General features: G+C 46.4%; 1 protein-coding gene across 2 annotated transcripts in view; it reads right to left on the bottom strand.

Annotated features, from left to right (window-relative positions):
* Positions 1 to 21998, bottom strand: part of RAB23 (RAB23, member RAS oncogene family) — a 39990-nt gene that overhangs the window by 8968 nt on the left and 9024 nt on the right. For both annotated transcript variants that reach the window (XM_088455912.1, XM_088455913.1), the window contains exons 2-5: positions 13814 to 14017; positions 10480 to 10565; positions 6999 to 7155; positions 3393 to 3475 (exon numbers count right to left, since the gene is read on the bottom strand). In XM_088455912.1, the coding sequence (XP_088312038.1) occupies positions 3393 to 3475; positions 6999 to 7155; positions 10480 to 10565; positions 13814 to 13968 (481 nt within the window). In that variant the 5' untranslated portion in view covers positions 13969 to 14017. The remainder of the gene's footprint in view (positions 1 to 3392; positions 3476 to 6998; positions 7156 to 10479; positions 10566 to 13813; positions 14018 to 21998) is intronic.

Raw genomic sequence — 21998 nt, 5'->3', positions numbered from 1 at the left:
CGTCAATCGGGAAGCCGACTGCCTATATACCGGCAGCCGGCTTCCCGACTGTCTTATCCCGGCAAGGGTGAAATGCCGGGCGTCTAGATGTAGACGCCCGCATTTCCCCGATGCCGGGAGACCGGCGCACGGCATCACGATCGTAGTGATGCCTGGCGCTGCGAGCGGACAGCCGCGGGGGGGGGGGGGAGGGTTAGGTTTAGGGCTCCCGGGGGGGACTTAGGGTTAGGCACCCCCCCCCCGGGAGGGTTAGGCTAGGTGGAGGGAGGGTTAGGCACCCCCGAGGGGACTTAGGGTTAGGCACCCCCCGGGGGACTTAGGTTTAGGTAGCGGGGAAGGGGGTATTTAGGGTTAGGCACTTCGGGGGGAAGTTAGGGTTAGGCACCCCTAAGGAGGGTTAGGGGAGCTAGGTTAGGTTAGTGGATACTTACCTATCCACGATCGGGATTTCCAGCGCTGTCGGGCTTCCACTGCGTCGCACTCTGCTCCTGTCGGGCTGCCGCTGACGGGAATCGAACCGCCGGCCATACCCATTTCCTCGAGGACAATATACAGTATCTGCCGTTTAGAGAGTGATCAACTCAGAATTATGCAAGTGACAAGAGTCTATCCATTGTAATAGGAGGAAAGTGTGTGATATCCCCAAGGTAAGGAGGATTCCTCCTGCTGGATCATCACCAGAAGCTACCGCACAAAAATGCCTAAGTAGTACAACCAGGGCCGCCATCAGGGGGGGACTGCCGGGCCTCCTGCTCGTGCCCGGGTAGCAACGGCGAGGAAGAGTACTTCGGCATTTGAACTACTATGGCACCTCGCAGAACGGCAGCCAATAAGGAGAAGTCGCTCCTGATTGGCTTGCTGTTCCGCGATCGGCTCGCCGCCAGCTCAATAGTATTCAGCTGGCTGCGAGCCAATCACAGCTGGCGGAACAGCAGCCAATCAGAAGCGGCTGCTCCTGATTGGCTCCCAGCCGGCTCTGTAGTTCTAATGCAGCTCTTTTCCTCTGCCTGCCGCCCAGTGCATTACTAGCCGCTGCCACCGTGGCCCCATTCTCAAGTACTTTTATATTCGTGTTGACCCTGTCTTGTGCCCCCACTTGAGTACAGCCAGCCTTCCCTAAGCCCTCTCCTTCCCAGCCATCCTTTCTTCCCTGCCCACCACCCCAGTCCAGCCAGACTTCCTTCCCTGCCCACTCACCTCCAGTGCAGCCAGCCTTCCCTAAGCCCTCTCCTTCCCAGCCATCCTTTCTTCCCTGCCCACCCACCTCCAGTGCAGCCAGCCTTCCCTAAGCCCTCTCCTTCCCAGCCATCCTTTCTTCCCTGCCCACCCACCCCCAGTGCAGCCAGCTTCCTTCCCTGCTCACCCCCCCCAATGCAGCCAACCTTCCTTCCCTGCCCACCCCCACCCCAGTGCAGCCAGCCTTCCTTCACTGCCCACCCCCCACCCTAGTGCAGCCAGCCTTCCTTCACTGCCCACCCCCCACCCAAGTGCAGCCAGCCTTCCTTCCCTAACCCAGTCCATCCAGCCTTCCTTCCCTGCCCACCCCCCCAACCCCAGTCCAGCCAGCCTTCCTTCCCTGCCCACCCCCCCAACCCCAGTCCAGCCAGCCTTCCTTCCCTGCCCACCCCCAGTACAGCCTGCCTTCCTTCCCTGCCCAACCCCAGTACAGCCTGCCTTCCTTCCCTGCCTACCCCCCCAGGGCAGCTTGCCTTCCTTCCTTGCCCACCCCCCCCCAGTGCAGCCAGCCTTCCTTCCCTGCCCGACCCCCAGTCCAGCCGGCCTGCCCTGCCCACCCACCCCCCCAGTCCAGCAAGCCAGCCTTTCCTGCCCACTCCCCCAGTCCAGCAAGCCAGCCTTCCCTTCCTACCCCCCCAGTTCAGCCAGCCTTCCCTGCACTCCCTCCCCCCTTCTAGTCCAGCCAACCAGCCTGTCTTCCTTGTCCTAGTCCAGCCAGTCTTCCCTGTGGCACCCCTATGTCTAGCCAGCCTTCACTGCCCTGCCTCTCTCCTAGTCCAGCTGGCCTTCCCTGCTCTTTGTCCCCCCCAGACCAGATCAGCCTTCCCTGCCCTTTGCCATGCCAATCCACTGTTCCCAGCCAAGTGCCCCTGCTTTTTTATCCTTCCCTGCCCTGTCCCCCCCATTAATATCCAGTGTTCTCTACTCTGTGCCCCCCCTACCATGTCTAGCCATCCCTGATTTACACACCAATTGATGAACCACCCCAAAGTAGCTCCACCTACATTATACACAACTCCACCCAAGTCTGCCCTATACCCTGGGGGGTATATGGGAAATGGGCCTCAGACTGCACACCTTGAAAATATATAAATATATATATATATATATATATATATATATATATATATATATATATATATATACACACACACACACACACACACACACATAATTGGAGGTGCTACCTGTGGAGACAATTGATATATGCACAAAAAAAGAAAAAGTACAGGTGCTCAACTCCAAATTAACCGATAATATATAAATAAATAAACTTTTGCAATGAATAGAGTTTTTTAGCATAATCTTGGCCAAGGTTATGGGCCTACACACCGCATTCGGGTAACCTCTGTCGGGTAGGTCCCTAACATACTAGGATTCAAATCCAGAGCGCAGGTCACCGCCAAACTGGCCCAGCTAAGCCGCCCCAGGGCACCGCCATACTAAGAAAAGTGCAGTGTAAAAGAGATAGTTAAGAGCAGCCAGGCTGCATATTAAGAATGAAAATAAAAAGTTAAGTACATTTATAATAAACAGTGAAGGGTTCAAATGTGTTATAAAGGAAAATGTGTTACAATACGGTGCCCTGAAACAGATCAGCCAAAGCAATCCAGGGGGACCCACGCCCCAAAAATGAACCAAAGCTGCACTACACAGTCTAAATATTTGCAGGACTTACCTATATTGTGCCTCTGACTGATGTGCATATTACAATGCCAGACTCCATGCTCTAACCAATGTAATAAGGGTGCTAGCCAGAGTGGAAAGTGTCTCAGGCTTTCCAGGTGTGCAAAGCAATGCACTGATTGAGTTTATATGGGAAATGGGCCTCAGACTGCACATCTTGAATAATATATATATATATATTGGAGGTGCTACCTGTGGATACAATTGATATATGCACAAAAAAAAGAAGTACAAGTGCTCAACTCCAAATTATATATGTTCAAGGTGTGCAGTCTGAGGCCCACTTCTTTTTTTGTGCATATACCCTGGGGGGCCCTGCCTAGTTTGTCAGTACCGGGCCCCAAAATTTCTGATGGCAGCCCTGGGTACAACTGTAGAATTTAAAAAGGATTTTGCCTTCTTTGTACATCACTGCAAAATATTTTGGTACTTTATAAAAGGATAATAATAAACATAATCATCAAACTCACCTTCAGTAACATTTAAATCTTCCTTTACGGATGTTCTGTAAAAGCGCAGTTTTAACCTCTTTGCAAGACCCTCTGCTTCTTCACTTAAAAGGAAAAAGATACAGAAAGAAATCATAGAAGATTACCAAATGCTGCATAGCTTCATAACAAATGCTTATCAGAAAAAAAAACTAAATATGTACAGCTTATAGGAGTGGAGAGAACACATAGGTGATATAATAGAAACAGAAAAAAAGACCAAAGTATTAAACACCTTCATTACCCACATTAATTGCACAATATCTTTTTTTTTTTAGAAGACTTGGAGTTTTCAGGGAAAAAAAAAAAAAAGATTTTCCAGTAGAAACAGGAATTCAGTATTAAACAATAATTAACTCTGGGATGGTAAATCTAGATCCAAACAAATGGAGACTATACTCTCACCAAAGAGGGTGAACAATAAACAAAGAGACCAACACAGACATGAAAAATAGCAAACCAGGGGTCACATCCAAGCAGTAAAGGTCAAAAAGCGAGAAGAGATATACAGGATATCTATAATTAAAGTTCACCTATTCTAAGCAGTCTACAGCAAAATCGACTTATCAGAATGTCGCCACATTTCCAGTACGTCTTAAGGAGACCACGGAAAGGAAATTCACGACAAAAAGAATTAGTTCAGAAAATCACCGCCAGGTCATTATTGGACGTTGTTTTCTTTGAAGAGCCCGGGCTCACAGGTCCCATTTCATGTACAGTTACTAGCAATCGATATTCAAAGTACAAAGACGCAGCGGCTGTGCTACAGCGTACAACTCTGAATCAGGCCGAAAGTATCACCTGGGGGGGGGGGGGGGGGGGGGCACTCAAAGGCTGGTAATTGGATTGACTCCAATGTCTTTGTTGAATGTCTACAAAGGACTGCGGAACAAATTTACCTGAGATGTGACAAAATACAAAAAGTACAGCCTGCCGCAATCTAGATAGATGCCATAGAGGATGATTGACCTGGTGGAAGTGAGGGATGGTCTAACAAAGGGATCTGGGACGATAGGTACTCAGAAAGGACCAGTTCTTATTGGGACTGTCCCAACTGGAGAGAATGAGCGCTACTGTGGGTTATCAGTAGGGCAGAGTGAGGTCTACACTTGGCTAAGAGGCTCAAGTGAAAAATCGAATCCATCCCGCTATGTAACTCCAAATCCACCCACCATCAGACTTAGGAGGCATGAGGCATCATAATATCGGTGAATAGGCAGCCCCCCACCTGACAACCTTTGAGACATGATATCCTGATGTAGGGTATATCATTCAGTGAATAAATGGTTAAGGGAATTCTCATATTTAAAAAGGATGGTGTATACAGAAAATACAACATAAAAACTATTTTGAGACATATCATCATTATTACTATGTTTACTTTTAAAATAAATTTTTGGTTTAAAAATTGAATAGTTAGAATTTTACATAAAAAAAAACAAAACAGGAGAGGTGTAGAAATGAATAGTGAATGAATGAACAATACTAGTCCAGTAAAAGATAATATATCATGCATTAATAAAACAGTCAATAGATCTAATCCAAGATTGTATGTACTAAAATGTAAGATTACTGTATTAAACCTGAAAATGTTAATTCAGTGGTAGTGTTCATTCCCTGGCTGATTCACCCTATATGCAGCTTTTTTTTTGTATAATTTCACATATATTTGCGATAGAAACAAAAAATTGGAGTTGAGTACACAAGACGGCACTGCAATTGGGATCAATTAAAGAAAAAAAAAAAAAGTTTAGTGAGAATATTTATCGTCGCCACATTAACACAAACAACCCAAGATATAAAATAAATTTTCCAACACGGTAGATCTTGTTCTATAGACTTGAACAAGGGAGGGTTATTGGCTTTATAGAGTTGACCATAGGTTTTTGCGATATTGACCCCTAGGTACTCCAGTGAGTCCTTCCTCCAGGTAAAATCAAAGTTTAATAAGAGTAGTTTCCGCAAATGCTCTGGAAGGTGGACAGGTAGAATCTCGGAATAAGATTCTCACATCTGTAGAAAATGTTATTTTTGTGTACTGTTTTAGTAGTTGTTTGTTAATCATTAGACAATACAAACTAAAAGGGCACAGCATTTGAATGAGAGGACTCCCTTCAATGAAGTTCCTGGAGACAAAAACACGTTTGCATGCGATAGGAACTTTTCACCCACTGGGTTCTCTGAGACAATTATTCTCTTTTTAGATGAGTTGTTTTTTATGGATTTGAATGTACACATTTTAAATCCCTTCTGTGTTTGTAAATAAACTCGCATATTACACTATTTTGCAGTATGTTTATAATTTCATAATCACATAGAAATCCTGAAAATGACTTCACCTCACAAGCCATCATAGATGACCTTTCAAAGATACACAGATGAGCTTATTTATGCTTTGCTCTGGTATGAGCGCACTTGTTGGGTATGGGATGCCGGCGCTCAGGATAGCGTTGCAGCTAAGCTGTTTTAGCAGGGTGCAGCGCCCTGCCCAATTTAAAAAAGATAGAATGCGCCCTGCCCTTTTGGCGGCGCCACGCTAACATGGTGGGTGCAGTCACCACCCGCAGTGTCCCACGGGTGGGAAAAATAGCAATGCAGCGATCATCACCGTGGAATAGATCTATTCACAGAGTGGGGAGATCTTGGGGGCAGCCCGGCATGTCCATAAATGCTGGGTATGCCCCAAAGATTGATGAAAAGGAAGCGCGTTTTAAAGACACGCCCATTCTCGGGCACAGGTGCATGCTATTGCGCCTTTTCTAGGTCCGGCGCCCTGCCTGGGACCACACCTAGAGTGAACACTAGGATTCCGGCGGTCAGAATTCCAATGGCGGCATCCCAACTGGGTTAGGATACAGACACCTGTCAGTAACTACCCTAACCCTACCCGCAATCTTAACTATTCTCCTCCTCACCCCCCCCCCCCCCCCCACCCTTTCCCCGGAGCCTAACTTCAACCCTTCCCAGAGTGTCTAACCCTAACCCTTCCCCAATACTTACCGTCGGAATGCAGGTGCCGTGATTCTGACTGGTGTCGGGATTCCAGTTCTGGCATCCTGACTGCCGGGATATCAACTACATCCCGAGCAAACATTATTGTTACTTATTTTGCTTATTTATTATTATTACCACTTGGTTTATTAAATACTACTCCTAGTATGTGTCTGCGTTTCATTTTACAGACACACACACCCAGTGGTTATAGTGGGTCGCCATATCGTCTCCTATCCCATTGATTGTGTGGCTCATCAGTACCACTGAGTGCTCAATGTATCCTTGTCTCCATCCCTTTGCACAAGGAAGTTAATGTGTCCATTTAAACATAACAGAACTTTGAGAAGACCTGGGCGGCAGCTCTAGTAGGTAGAAGACTTTGATTATCTGACATGTAGGAAAAGTGCCATCCTATGACAGTGCCACATTGAGTCACTGTGATCGTCATTATGAACCACTAGTGTTAATGCATTACTTATGAAAGGATTCATTATTGCACCAATTTCTGGGTCATTTGATTTCACACACTGAGGCAGGTGGATAATACAGGATAAAGAAGAAATATCTGTAAAAGGATAGTGAAGGAAGACTTACTTCTTGATGACTGTATCATCAAGCAGGTCGATTTTATTCTGAACAAGAACAGTGGGAATATCTCCAACTTCAGCCATGACCTTCTCTCTCCAGCTGGGCACCGCTTCAAATGATTCCCGGTCTGTGGTAGAAAATACCAGCACACAGGCTTGGGCACCTAGAAGAAACAGGAGAAGTACAAGTGAACAAAATATAAAAGACGCTAAATTCCTCTTGCAAAAACTGTATTGAGAATACCACTGCTTGAAGGACTCAGCAATTAATATATATTCAAGACAGGTTTTCGATGCGGTATGCTAGTTTCAAATAACTGGAATTCTGAAATAATACATATGAAATGGTGAAATTCACTTTATAATGTGTTTATATTAAACCAGCCTATTTCATGAGTTTGTTTAAGAGAAAGTTAAAATAAATCTGTATAATGCATGTTTTTCTTAATATCATCATGGGGGTAACTACTATAGGTGCATCTGCTGTGGGGTCCAAAGCTGAGGGAGGCCCATCTTCCTTGTCAAAGTTAAATACGTTATATACATTTTTCACCATTGGGTGGTACATAAGGGCCCTTACAAATTTTTGGGGCCTTCAAATACCTAGTTACATCCCTGAATATCAAAGATTTTAAAACCTCAAACTACAGATGTGTCCACATACATCTTGCCTTCAATTTGTGCAAATTTTTACATACAAATGTGCCTGCGATGTGAATACGTACGATGCACAAGCAGCTTCTGCTGATAAAAATGATATGCTGCATACCTATATGTGTGTGTGATGGTGAGTGAATCTGCATGCAAAATGCTACGTTACAATGTCAGTGGCTGTGACACTAATGTAGCATTTCACATGCAGATGCACCCACAGTTGCACACAGAACATAGGCCTGTTGCATATCATTTTAAATCAGCAGACGCTGTTTGTGCGTCTTATTCACATCGATGTGCGAATAAAATGCATTTGAAGCTAAAAAGTTGCACAAAATGACGATCTGTGCTACAGAGACGTGCCCTGGCATGTCGCGACTAGAAGGGCTGTTTAACGTGCAAGGAGGCTAGATGTATGTGGACACATCTGTATATGTGACATATGGGGGCGCTATGTGACATTTTCTGGTGACATATGGGGGGCACTATGTGGCACTTGCTGTGACATATGGGGCACTATGTCATTTGCTGTGAGATATGGGGGTACTGTGTGCCATTTGCTGTGACATATGGGGGCACTATGTTGCACTTGCTGTGACATATGGGGGCACTATGCCATTTGCTGTGACATATGGGGGTACTGTGTGCCATTTGCTATGACATATGGGGGCACTGTGTGGCATTTTATTTTGTAACAACTAAAGAAATTAAATTTTTTTATGAATTTTGTTGTTTCAAATTATGAATGGCAGTGGGAAGGTATGGTAGATCACGGTTAGTTTTGACACTTGAAAGTAGGTCACAACCTATTAGAAGTTGCAAATACCTGCTATAGGGAATATGTACATAGGTTCTATGAAGACGACCTTATAATAACCCTCTACCTGCAATTAATAACTAATGGCGCTATCCAATTATCCCTAAAACCACTTATCGGGGATTTTTTCCGGCACCTGATGTGTCTCAAAAAAGTATCCCTGAAAAGTGCATTTTTTTTCGCCAGCGCAATGGCGAAAACACATTTGTCTGTGAACTTATCACAGATCCTATGTATTTACGTGTGAATTATCCTATTTGTTCTCCCAAAACAAATAGGTAAGGGTGGGAAAATAAAACATTGGCGAAAAACTGAGTTTAATCGGTGAGAAATCCATGTTTTTCACCCCCCAAAAAATATTGGGGCTAATTGGATACCCCCTAAATGTTCTAAAATTTCATCCACTGTGGGTAATTAAAGTTATCACCTCCCCAAGATAACATAATGCTGAAGTCCTCTATAGGCACCTTTAAACCTTTTTCAGAGCCCTTAATTCATCTATAGCCTCCTATATTTGGGACAACAGAATCCAGGATACTGATAAACAACATGACATGGCACCTGCACTACAGTCCTAGTGTGTCTCACAATAACCCCCTCTGTTCATTCCTCATCTTTGGGGTAGTATTAGAATGATGTGTGTATAATAGCAAGGTCATTATAGGTATATATCCTGTAGCGTAGATGTAAAATGCTGTTTGTACGGATCTAAATAATATCCATGTTTTCCACCATTTGTGTTATCTGTCAGATTAATGGATCCCATATGCCAATAACAGAACAAGCAAATTTCAGTGTGAATTCGTTTATACTGTGAGCAATGTGGTATTTCATAACTGTATGTGTATATGGTATAATGTCACGTGTCTATAATATTTGTGTCTATAATATTCTAACACTTAAAGGTGCATACACATGATCAGATTTTTCCTTCAGATATGAACGATAACGATTTAAAAATCGTTCAGTCGTTCATATCTGAAGGAAAATCGTTCATATCTGACATGCCTGAACGATGGACGATCAACGATGCGCGTTCCCGTTTGTCAGATAACGATATCTGACATCTGATGGGTTTGCAGTCAGACTTGGACGATTCCATTCATTTTAATGCAGTCAAAAATCGTTCAAATCGTTCAAAACTTTGGTAAAATCGTTCAATCGTTCATCTGACAAATCTGACAAGTCTGACCGTGTGTACGCTCCAATGATTTAAAAAAAGTGAGGAAACTGATAAAAGATACTAGCTAAATGAACTTATTAAAGTAAACTATCTGATCCAAGTTATCTTTCTCCACTTATAGCAGGAAAGGAAATGTATCTATTCTCCCCAAGTGCCCTAATGACTTCTCATGATGAATCATGGTTGGTGATAATTACAATATCCCTACAGAAGAACTGGTAGGCTCTCACAATGTATTTGTATTCTCATGAGGAACTAAAAACCGGTTACTTAGCCTTCACGCTCAATGCAAAACATATTCCCAGAGGAGATCCTCATGTTCCAATTTGCTTGTTGTTCGGAAATACTGATTATTAAAAGATATCTAGAACTTATTAAAAACTTTACCAGATATCTCTCTTAAAGAGAGGAAATAACATTTTAGAACTGACTGACCTACCCTTGCTAATTAAAGGAGTTCCCACCATTAATTTCCAAGATGCATTTGAAATTCTCCAGACGTTAATACCTGGAATTTATTTTATTTAAAGCCAGCTCACCATATGGATTCACTTGTCAGCAAAGGTCATCCACAGCTAGTCATAGATAGGCCTATTTTCAGCATAAACCAGGAATACACTTAGCTTTAGAACAAAACAGGAACTGTGTGCAGGGCAGGGGGCTACGCTCTTACCAACACGTTCTAACCGTATACCATGCATCTTGATTGGATGCTACCATGATGAACAAGCACATATATGTATGTATTTTAACATTAAAGTAAAACTGCCAATAATTCTTTTCTGTGTTTTAGTTTTGCAGCTGATCAGTTTCAGCTTAGAAAGTTATACTAACCCCTGTAATATGCTTTAGTTATTGCATCAAACTCCTCTTGTCCAGCAGTGTCCCACAGCATAAGCCGAACATCTTCATCATTTATCCTAAGACACAAATAAAATGCTAGTATTAGTCACATGCACCAAGTGCCATTTTAAGGGTGTACAAAGCCTGCTTCAGGCTCTGATCTCTTGGTTTGTCTGAACGTTTCCTGGGCCATTAGGTTTGATTATCCTTTCATTTACTTAGGCTTTTGCTAAATTGAAGGAGGGGAGCAATGAATTTAAATTTGAAAAGACCTATCTGGCCATGCCGCTGCTGTATTGCAAAACAGCTCATTAGCTTCTCAACACACTGTAGTTGGATCTATGCAATAGAATACTAATAAACCAAAAGTGAATCAGAAACACCCAGTGGTGCTATGTGTATATTAAATTCTACTTGGGATGAGTGGAAAGAGCTTGGAGCACATGATGGAAGGTGACAATATAATATAAGGATCTAACCAAGAGTTGTAAATAAATACTGATTATAAAAGAGAAATAGATTATGTAATAATAATATTATTATAATAATAATAATAATAATAATAATAATAATAAAAAATAACCTCCCCTTCCAAACCCCCCCCAAAAAAACACAAATAATCCTGGGAGGATATGATTTGTAAATTGTTGTGAATAGACAGGCGAATGGGACATATGGATCATTCCATGGTAACTCGTGCTACAGGGCGACGTGGCGAGTGTGTGCATGGCTGTCAACAGCAAAGTTGTTTGTGCGATGTAGGTTTTGTTTGAAGAGATGGGGGTGGGGGGGGGTGGAGTGCCTAACCCTAACCTCCCCCCGGGGGTGCCTAGCCCACCCTTCCCCTAGCCTAAACCTAACCCTCCCGGGTGGGGGTGCCTAACCCTAAGTCCCCCCGGGAGCCCTAAAACCTAACCCTCCCCACCCCGCAGCTGTCCGCGCCCAGCTTACCTTCATTCGGTATGCTGGAGGTTGAGCTCCCGGCGTAGATCTAATGACAGGCGTCGGGTTTTCGACGCCTGTCATTAGTACCTTGCCGGGATTTCACAGTAGGGAAGCCGGCGGTCGGCATTTAGAGAGTCGGCTTCCTGACTACATCCCAATGACCCGTATGTGTTTATCTTTAAACTATGAATGTATGCTATATGTTACAATGTGATCAAGCCAACAATCTGCAGAATCAAACATGACAGACTTGCACTGAAGCCAGATGCCTTTATTAAACTAAATTTACAGTTTAGTATTTACAATGGCAGCTATGGTAAGTCACTCTGTGGGCCAAATGTAATAGGGTGAGAGTTTAGAAAATGTGAGAGTTTTCTTACCCCTTTTAAAACTCAGCCAATATAAGAGTATGAGAACAAGCCAACCCCGCATTTTTTTCAGACTCAAAAAACTCACAATTTAATATGTCATCCAGATGTTTTCCCATTTTAAAGATAAAACTCGACCAATGTGAGAGTTTACTGCTAAACTCTCACATTTTGTAAACTCTCACCCTATTACATTTGGCCCTGTAGGTTTTATTAACAACATGTTTAATGTAAAGAAATAAAATGTATTTCTCTTGGGTATGTAACAACTTTGTAGGTGAAGCTCTAAACTCCAACACAAATCTACTGAACTCTACATTACCCATGTCATGAGGCCAGGAGGGTGGTCTTCATGAATAGCACAAACTTTAGGGAGCATAAATAGATTTTATTTTGTCAAAGAGGAGAATGGTTCCAATAAGATCCATACACGTGTATCTGCATATGAGCTTCATTGCACCAAACCAGTGCGGCATCAGCAGAGCACAACTGCAAATGAAGCTACATCTTCAGTGGAAAACCTAGTGACATTCTAGCATTGTGTATTGTCGTACAGAAGTTCTTAGTAGTGCATAAATTAATGCAAGGAATGTTTTTTCTGTATTAATGTTGCATTATAGTAAATGGTTGATTTATTTTTGTATTCACCATTTTTACTTTATCGATTTTAAATTACAATGTATCTGTAAGTTGTTATTCAGTACTGTCATATTACATTATTAATACTCTTCAGTAGTACTCTCATACATCACTCATTAGTTCTAGTTAACTAACAGTGCTTTTGTTTCAGTAAGTATCCCCATACAGCACAAGTAAATTGCAGTCATCAACACCACCAGCGAACATCTTGTGTTATGTATGCACTTCTGGAAGAACTGTTGAAGGGTAATATTCCAGTGAAAGAGGTCAGTGAGTAGCTCACCTGGAAATCAATGTACAAAGCAGGATGTGGTTGAAGCCAGTGTAGAAAGAGATAGAGAGTAATGTATCATACATGAGGATGGGATTCCTCTATATGGACCAACACAATTTTAATATATGAAAAGTCAAACTTATTATGGAGTACTGATCTCTACACACAATTTGCAGTCCATGAATAGTTCAAATTAGTGCATATAGCATTTGCTGTAAAAGCTTGTGTTGATAGACAGGTCATTTTCCATTGGGGTGAATCCTTTTGGAAGTGTAATTTCACTTGGGCTATATCCTACATTGTGAGAACACAGATGATCTCTGATGGCCAAACTTCAACAACAGTTGGAACTAGCAACTCATACACGACTGCCGCTACTAAGGCGTTTTAAAGTAATTCTAACTCACCACTTTTAGATCAATGGCTCTTCACTAGAGTGATTATGTTTTAAATAATTTGTAAGGGTAAAAATTTTAAATCTCAATATATAGAAAGAGTACAATTGTGAATGAAGCTTTTTGCAGTGTGTCAGACATCTGATAGGAGACAGGTATTTATCTTGATATCTCATATCACTATAAATAGGTTATAAAGAGCAGAACAAAAAGGAGACAATATCTGAACCTTTCTAAGCATCTCAAAATTGGCATACGGTATGATTTACCGCCGGCCGCAAGAGAAGGAAATCCCGATAATCCTAAAGGTAAGTATAAACTAACCTAATTCTACCCCCTAACCCTAACCCCCCCTTCCCCTAGCCTGACCCTAACATCCCGGGGGGTGCCTAACCCTAAGTCCCCCCCCCGGAGCCCTAAACCTAACACACCCCCTCCGCGGCTGTCCGCGCCTGGCATCTCTTCGATCGGGATGCCGGGCGCAGGTCTCCCGGTGTTGGAAAATGACAGGCGTCCAGATTTAGATGCCTGTCATTTAACCCTCGCCGGGATTAATCAGTCGGGAAGCCAGCGGTCGGCATTGCGTCCGCCGGTTTCCTGAACGTATACCTCAAAATTGTACAGTGGGTCCCAAAACAAGCTCTAAACCACAAGCTAGAGGTGCAGATGCAAAATGCAGTTATGATAAAATGATAAACACATACTCAATTTGTCTTTCCAGGAAGTCCACTCCAATAGTTTTCTTGTAATCCTTTGTAAATATCCCCTTGCAGTATCTCTGAATCATACTAGATTTCCCAACCGCACCATTTCCAACCACCACCACCTTAATAGCCACCTCAATGTCCTCCTCCAACATTCTGCTGGTCTGCTGTGGTCTGTGCTGGAGGAAATCAGCTTTGTTCAACCTGAAAACATTACACAGAAGATTATACTATTTACAGTTTAGACAAGACAAACATAATACAAGACAATAAATGAAACAAAGTTAATATTGAAAATAACATCAATATATTATGCATCTGATTAGCGTTAACAGGGCAAGCTTAAATAGTATAACGCAGTTCTAAATGATTTGCATAATTACAACTAGTTTTAATATAGCATATAACAACATCTAGTTGAGTAATAAGTAAGCAAGGACTATTAAAATGACTATCACAACTACAAGGTGAATAGGCATGCTGTCATTTATGCAGGATCTGGGTGTTATCAATAACCAATGAAAGTAGACTCCAATATATGGCTTGGTACAGCATGGTAGTAATCAAAGCCAATGTTCTGAGCCATACATGAGAAAGTGCTGTTTGAAAAAACTATAAAACAAAAATGATGCTATGTACCCCTTTCATTGAAATTTTGTGGTAACTACTGTATGAGTCTCTGCATTTTGCAAAGAATGGTTGCATCCACCACTTAGGGCACACAGCCATTGGGCACCAAATTCTTCTAAAACGGTCGAATTACAAATCGTACCAAAGAGTTCTGACGGCCCGCCTTGAGAGCTTACAATCTAAAAAGGTAAATTTTGCACAGTATTTTATGTTTGGAGTACTGTATAGGTACAGAGGGTATAAGTTCTTATACAGCCAGTAAATAAACATTCTTTGGGTACTACAGAACATTTATTGAAGCAATTTATAAGAAGTACAGAGATAAAGGGCTTTAAAATATAAGACAGTAGACTTAAAACAAATAACTGTACTTAATGAAAGTGTGTACTGTAAGCCAGACAATTACTGTGGAAAGAATTTCTTTGCTCATGTCTCAGAGGACAGTTAAACCTAATGTTATACAATACACCATAAACTAACCACTGTGTAGTTTCCATGGAAAGCGATTTTCCACCCATAATACATTCCTACTGCCCAATTAAAAACAAACAAAAACAAACATATGAATGATGTAAAGGTATTGGTAACACTGTGTGTAATATTAAGAAAATGTAAACAAATACACATTAACTCAGGTAGCAATGGTCATACTAATAAGCATGTCTTGCTATATGAAAAGTCAGTGTGTAATGAGAAAACAGGAAGCCAATTATAAGGGGGGAAAAAATAAAAACTTAAAATGACCAAATACAGATACATCAATATGATACTTATACTGAAGGAAGCAAGAGAGCAAGCATGACCCAATGAGATGAAAGAAAGTTTGGAGCCTATTTTCTATTAAGATACAGAAGTACCTGGTACAGTCCAGAAAGAGGGCAGATGTAATAAACACAATGGGGGCAATTCAATTGTTTTCACCAGCAGCAGTGAGTAATGGGCGTCCGACGGAGGAATTCAATAGCCGTGGGTGGGCACATTACTGCTCACACCCTATTATATCTATCCACAGGAAAAGAGGGGGACGTACCATACAGAACCTATAGTGTATATAAATTTACCAACATGTTACATATTGTGGGAGTGCTTTTGGCTCTTATAGAGCCAAAAGCACTCCTGGGCTTGCAGCAGCGAGACCCTACCACAGGGTCTCGTCGCAAGCCCGATGGTCAAGACCATCACGACCATCATTTTGGCCGCTCGCATAAGCTGTGGGTGGTCACCCACAGCTATGCGAGCGGCCAGGAGGCCGCTCCAATATTAGGTAGGAGGGCCCTGATTCAGAGCGAGCGCTCTTGTCAGAGCATCCGGCTCTGAATCAGGCCCTTACGGTGCATACACACTAGACGATATGCTCCCTGAGCGATATCGTCTAGTGTGTCCCCGGCAGGCTGTGCTCAATGTCGTTCATGACATTGAGCACAGCCGCTGAACAATATCATTAGCGATATCGTTCAGCACCGGGCTCTCTCACCCATTCCCTGACATGCAGCAACCTGACGAGGTCGTCAGGTTGGCCTGCATGTCAGCCCGATGAACGAGGATGACGAACGACCCGCGGGAACGCGCGTCGTCGTCATCGTTCATCTTTCTACTTCAGGGTCCATAGGGTATCCACAGGATACCTTGGGGTATAGGTGTGACGTCAGTCGCAGGGCACCAAAGAGTTAAGCTTTCAGCCTCCCAGGATGCACTAGGTCCCCCTCCTATACCCCGCCCCCGGGCCAAGGCACCTCAGTTTAGTTTGGTGCCCGGCCGGAGTCGGGTGCACCTGTTGGAGTGGGGGCTAGAAGAAGCCCCTGAAGCTTATTCTTCATGCAGCTGTGGCTGCACAACTGGATGAACAGCATGGACAGTCAGTCCTGACGTCCATGCTGTCTTCCCTACACCCCGCCGGTACCAGAACGCCGGTACTGATCCGGGGATGCTGGTGGGCGTCTGGGGTCACAGCTAGCGGTGACCCCAGATGCTCCGGACCATGGCCGGATTCAAGGGGGACAGAGGTAAGCAGCGGGGTCCCGCGGTGGGTCCCCGCTGATCACATGGTCCTAAGTCCCCAGGCAGGGGGCTCCCTGGGGACTGGCTGCAGCGTGGAGCCAGGCGACCAACCTGCGCTTCCACTACCCCCTGGGACAGCGGACCGCAGCAGAGCGGTAGCGCTGCGGCGTCCCAGGGGTTAAATGCATGCCAGGGGAGCGCGCCTTCCCTGTCTCACAGCCGGCGCCTCCCCCGCTGCACACAGCCCTCTCTGCATGTTGCCGACTGGTCCTGTGGCAGCGCTCCTCCCCCAGGCCAGCCTCCTCTCTGCTCCTCGGCGGCCATCTTCTCCAGAACGCATGGTGAACGCTGCTGGAAGCGCTGGACGGAAGCATCGTGGTCTGGGTCCCCCCGCATACCTCTCCTCCGCTGTGGTCAGGTCTGTGTATGCAGCGCTGTGTCCTACCAGGCCCTGTGTCTGTGTAGTTGAGTGATCAGCGCTGTTAGTGCAGGAATTGTTATTTTTCTGCATTGTATGTGACTGTGCTAGCGCTGCTGCCTGTAATCTTTTCTTCTCTAAACTGTCAGCTTTATTACTGTCCCTGTTCTTTCTGCTAAAGCCCTTGCGGTGCGGTGCTGCAGGGTGGTCTCTCGCCTATTTAATACTTAATTGGTGAGAGAGGTCACATACGTGGTGCCATCATGTCTGAAAGTGATTTTCCCCTCCGGCTACAGTGTACCACGTGCAAAGTACCGTTAGCGGAGGGGGAGGGTAGCGCGGAGGGCCTTTGCCGGCAGTGTTTGTCCATGGCGCGGCCTATTACGGTTACAGCACCGGTACAGGAGCCGCCCTGGGCTTGTTTCGCTCAGGCGTTAACAGCTTTAGTGGGCCAGTTAGCTCCGCAGCCCGCGTTTACTCCGATGGGTTTGTCCCAGCAGTCTGTGGTGTCGTCACCCATGCAGGGGTTCCCACGACAATTGGTGGTACCCCACAGTCTCCCTATTTCCCCGCTCCCGGGTTCTCAGGAGCCAGCGTGGGTTAACTCCCTGACGACTTCTGTACAGCACTTGTCGGATGTGTTGCAAGGGGAGTCTGTGATGCGGTCTCATAAAAGGCCGGTGGCGTCTCTGTCCGCTCCTTATGAGGATGACGAAGGGACGTCTGATGATGGGGAGATTCTAGATCCTTACGATCAGGAACCTCTCCATACTAAGGACGCTGATGCTAAGTCCAAGGTATATATTCCTGGACTTATTCGGGCGGTCCGCACAGCCTTGGTGATTGAGGACGAAGTTCCCCCAGCGGCTAAATCTAAGTATGCCTTTTTCAAAGATGTGAAGGGCGATGCCACAGTCTTTCCTCTTTCGGGTCAGTTGGTGGACCATTTAGAGGAGGCGTGGAAACAACCTGGCAAAAGATACCAGCCGCAGAGACGCCTGGCGGTGGCTTATCCGTTCGCGGATAATTATTTTGCTAAGTGGGAATCCCCTCCACAGGTGGATTCTCACGTGACCCGTCTTGTCCGTAGTGCCACATTGCCGATGCCATCCATGTCCTCCCTTAAGGATGCTACGGACCGCAAGGTAGAAATCTGCCTGAAGTCCGCTTATTCCCTTGCAGGGGGGGCAGCACGGCCGGCTATGGCCATTTGCTGGGTTGCCAGAGCGATGGAGCGCTGGGCGGATTCATTAGAGGCTTCTTTTGAATCCGACTGTCCGGCCGATCAGGCGGAGTTGATTGGCAATCTCCGTGATTCGGCCACCTATATCAACGAGGCGGCTCTAGACATTAGTACTCTGGTGTCTAGAATTTCTTCAGCAGCGGTAGCTGCTCGTCGCACCTTGTGGCTGCGATCCTGGAAGGCGGACGCAGATTCCAAGAAAGGTCTGGAAGCGTTGCCGTTTACCGGAGAAGTTCTCTTCGGTCCGGATCTGGATAAGATTGTGGCCACGCTGGCGGCAGCCAAATCTGCCTGTCTCCCGTCGGCCGCTGCTCCTTCTGGTTCGGGACCATCGTCCTTTCGGTCATCTAGGGCCCAGGGCAGGCCCAAACCACAGTCGTTTCCTCGACAGGCTGGCCCTAAGAAATCGGTCAAGCCCCGGAAGCAGGCATGGAGTACCAGACGTCCGGCCCCCAAGCCAGATGACAAGCCTGCGGCCTGACGGTCCGGGCCTCCCTTTGGGGGATCCCAGGGTGGGAGGCCGCCTGCTACAGTTCGCCCAGTGTTGGTCGACCACTACGACAGACACTTGGGTTCTGGAGGTGGTTTCCCACGGATACGCCCTCTCCTTCCGGCACAGACCCCCGGCTCGCTTCTTCACCACGGGTCTCCCATCAGACCGGAACAAGGCTACGGAGCTGCGGAAGGTATTGCACACTATGCTCCAGGCTGGAGTTATAGTGGCGGTTCCATTCTCCCAGAGGGGCCAGGGTTTCTATTCAAATCTATTTTTGGTACAGAAACCCAATGGGTCATATCGTCCGATTCTCAACCTCAAAGCACTCAACAAGTCTTTGCGGGTCCCGAAGTTTTGGATGGAGACCCTACGGTCCATCATTCTGGCGCTGGAACCTGGGGACTACTTGGTGTCATTGGACATACAGGACGCTTACCTGCATGTCCCTATTCTTTGGCGCCATCAGCAGTTCCTCAGGTTTGCAATCAGCAGCGACCACTTCCAGTTTCGGGCGTTACCTTTTGGCCTGGCAACAGCACCACGTGTTTTCACCAAGGTGATGGCGGTCATGGCGGCTTCTCTGCGGCTGCAGGGAGTCCGCATGTTGCCGTATTTGGACGACCTGTTATTGGTGGCAGGATCTCCAGAGCTCCTGTTACGCCACTTGGACCTGACCATTGCACTGCTGCAACGGCACGGCTGGCTAATCAACTGGCAGAAGTCCACTCTAATCCCGTCTCGGAGGATTCTGCATCTTGGAGCCTTATTGGACTCGGGACAGCAAAGGATCTTCGTGACGGAGGACAAGATCTCTGCTTTACAGTCAAGGGTGCGCAGTTGTCTGCACAGCCGCCGGGTGTCCTTACACTCGGCGATGAGGTTACTGGGCTCCATGGTGTCGGTGTTCGACATGGTGGAATACGCCCAGTTTCACTCCAGACCTCTGCAGCACCTGATCCTGTCCAAGTGGAACGGGCTGACTCAGTCTCTGAAGTCCCAGACGATTGTGCTCACCCAGGAGGTTCGCCTGTCCCTTACGTGGTGGTTACAGACGACCCACCTCAACAAGGGACGTCCGTTCTGGGTTCCAAATTGGGTCCTGTTGACAACGGACACCAGTCTTCGGGGCTGGGGAGCAGTTTCGGGTCCACACTTGTTCCAGGGCAGGTGGACGCCGACAGAAGTGGAGCTTCCAATAAATATCTTGGAACTCCGTGCGGTCTTCAATGCTCTCCAGCAGGCACAGCGGTTTCTCCAGGGTCGCCCGGTGCAGGTCCAGTCGGACAACGCTACCACCGTGGCCTACATAAACAGGCAAGGAGGAACTCGCAGTCGGGCGGCTCTCGTAGAGGTCTCTCGGATCCTGGTTTGGGCGGAGCGCAATCTTCCGGCCATATCAGCGGTCTTCATCCCGGGAGTGCTCAATTGGGAGGCGGACTTTCTAAGTCGCCAGGACGTTCATCCGGGGGAATGGTCCCTGCACCCGGACGTTTTTCAACTACTGGTGGACAGGTGGGGTCTTCCAGAAATCGACCTCATGGCGTCCCGGCACAACAACAAGTTGCCGGTGTACGGGTCTCGCACAAGAGACGAAGGGGCGTCTCTGGTGGATGCTCTGTCCGTCCGGTGGACGTTCCGGTTCGCATACCTGTTCCCTCCGGTCTCCCTTCTTCCACGGGTAATCCGGAAATTCAAACAGGAAGGAGGGACGCTCCTGTTGATAGCTCCCGCGTGGCCCAGACGGCACTGGTTCTCAGACCTTCAGGGTCTGTCCGTGGACATTCCTCTGCGGTTGCCGCTACGACCGGACCTTCTGTCTCAGGGTCCTTGCCTTCACCCGGACCTGACTCGGCTGTCTTTGACGGCGTGGCTGTTGAGACGGCCATGCTGAGGTCCCGGGGGTTTTCCAGCTCTGTGGTGCGTACCATGTTACGAGCTCGGAAACCGTCTTCCGCGAGGATATACCATCGCGTGTGGCATACGTTCTTCCAGTGGTGTCGACCGAGAGGTTATGCACCGCGGGAGTTTCGTCTGTCTCGGATTCTCGCCTTCCTGCAAGCGGGACTAGATCATGGGCTTCGCCTTGCTTCTTTGAAGGTACAGGTTTCGGCCCTATCTGTCTGGTTTCACCGTAGGATTGCTACAATCCCGGATGTGCGCACCTTTATGCAGGGTGTTCTCCGCATTCAGCCGCCCTTTGTTCCACCTGTGGCGCCTTGGGATTTGGCTGTGGTCCTGAGGGCTCTCCAAGGACCGCCGTTTGAACCACTGGGCTCAGTGGATCTTAAATGGCTAACAGCTAAGACTGTTTTCCTTCTGGCCATTGCTTCGGCCAGACGTGTTTCTGAGTTAGGGGCTCTTTCTTGTAGACCCCCTTTCTTGGTTTTTTATGGGAACAGGGCAGTGCTCCGCACTCGGCCCGAGTTTCTTCCCAAAGTTGTTTCCCAGTTTCATATTAACGAGGAAATAGTTGTTCCGGCCTTTAACTCACCGGGTCTTTCCGTGGGTGAGGCCTCTTTGGATGTTGTGCGGGCCTTAAGGACTTATGTTGACCGCACTTCTTCGTTTAGGAAGTCGGACGCTTTGTTTGTCCTCTTTGGCTTCCGTAAAAAGGGTTGGCCTGCTTCAAAGCAAACTTTGGCAGCCTGGATCCGTATGGCTATTTCTGAAGCTTATCTTCATGAAGGCCTACCGGTCCCTCCTTCTCTGAAGGCTCATTCCACTAGGTCTGTGGGTCCTTCGTGGGCAGCTCGACGTGGTGCCTCGGCAGTTCAGATCTGCAAGGCTGCTACGTGGTCTTCTGTCCATACCTTCGTGAGGTATTACAGGTTTGACACCTTCGCCTCTCAGGATGCTTCCTTCGGGCGGCGGATTCTCCTTTCTGCACAGGAGCGTCCCCACCCTTAAAGGATACTGCTTTGGGACATCCCCAAGGTATCCTGTGGATACCCTATGGACCCTGAAGTAGAAAATATGAGATATGGTAAGAACTTACCCTTGTTATCTCTATTTCTACGAAGTCCATAGGGTTCCACAGGACTCCCGCCCTGTCGCACCTGTGCTGCAGATGGGCTTTGCTCTGGTCACCGGTTTTCCGTCTCCCTCTGGTGAGAATGTGATTCTTGTATGTGTCCAGATCTTTGTTCTCTCTCTTCCTTCTCCTCCTCCGGCCTATGGCTTGGTAACTAACTGAGGTGCCTTGGCCCGGGGGCGGGGTATAGGAGGGGGACCTAGTGCATCCTGGGAGGCTGAAAGCTTAACTCTTTGGTGCCCTGCGACTGACGTCACACCTATACCCCAAGGTATCCTGTGGAACCCTATGGACTTCGTAGAAATAGAGATAACAAGGGTAAGTTCTTACCATATCTCATATTTTTTTGTGTTAAAAATGGACGATAAA

Source organism: Taudactylus pleione, unplaced genomic scaffold (assembly GCF_031769625.1).
Source record: "Taudactylus pleione unplaced genomic scaffold, aTauple2 ptg000678l, whole genome shotgun sequence".
NCBI classification, from domain to species: Eukaryota; Metazoa; Chordata; class Amphibia; order Anura; family Myobatrachidae; genus Taudactylus; species Taudactylus pleione.
Note: the sequence above shows the minus strand (reverse complement) of the source record. Positions and strands in the feature narration are given on the sequence as shown.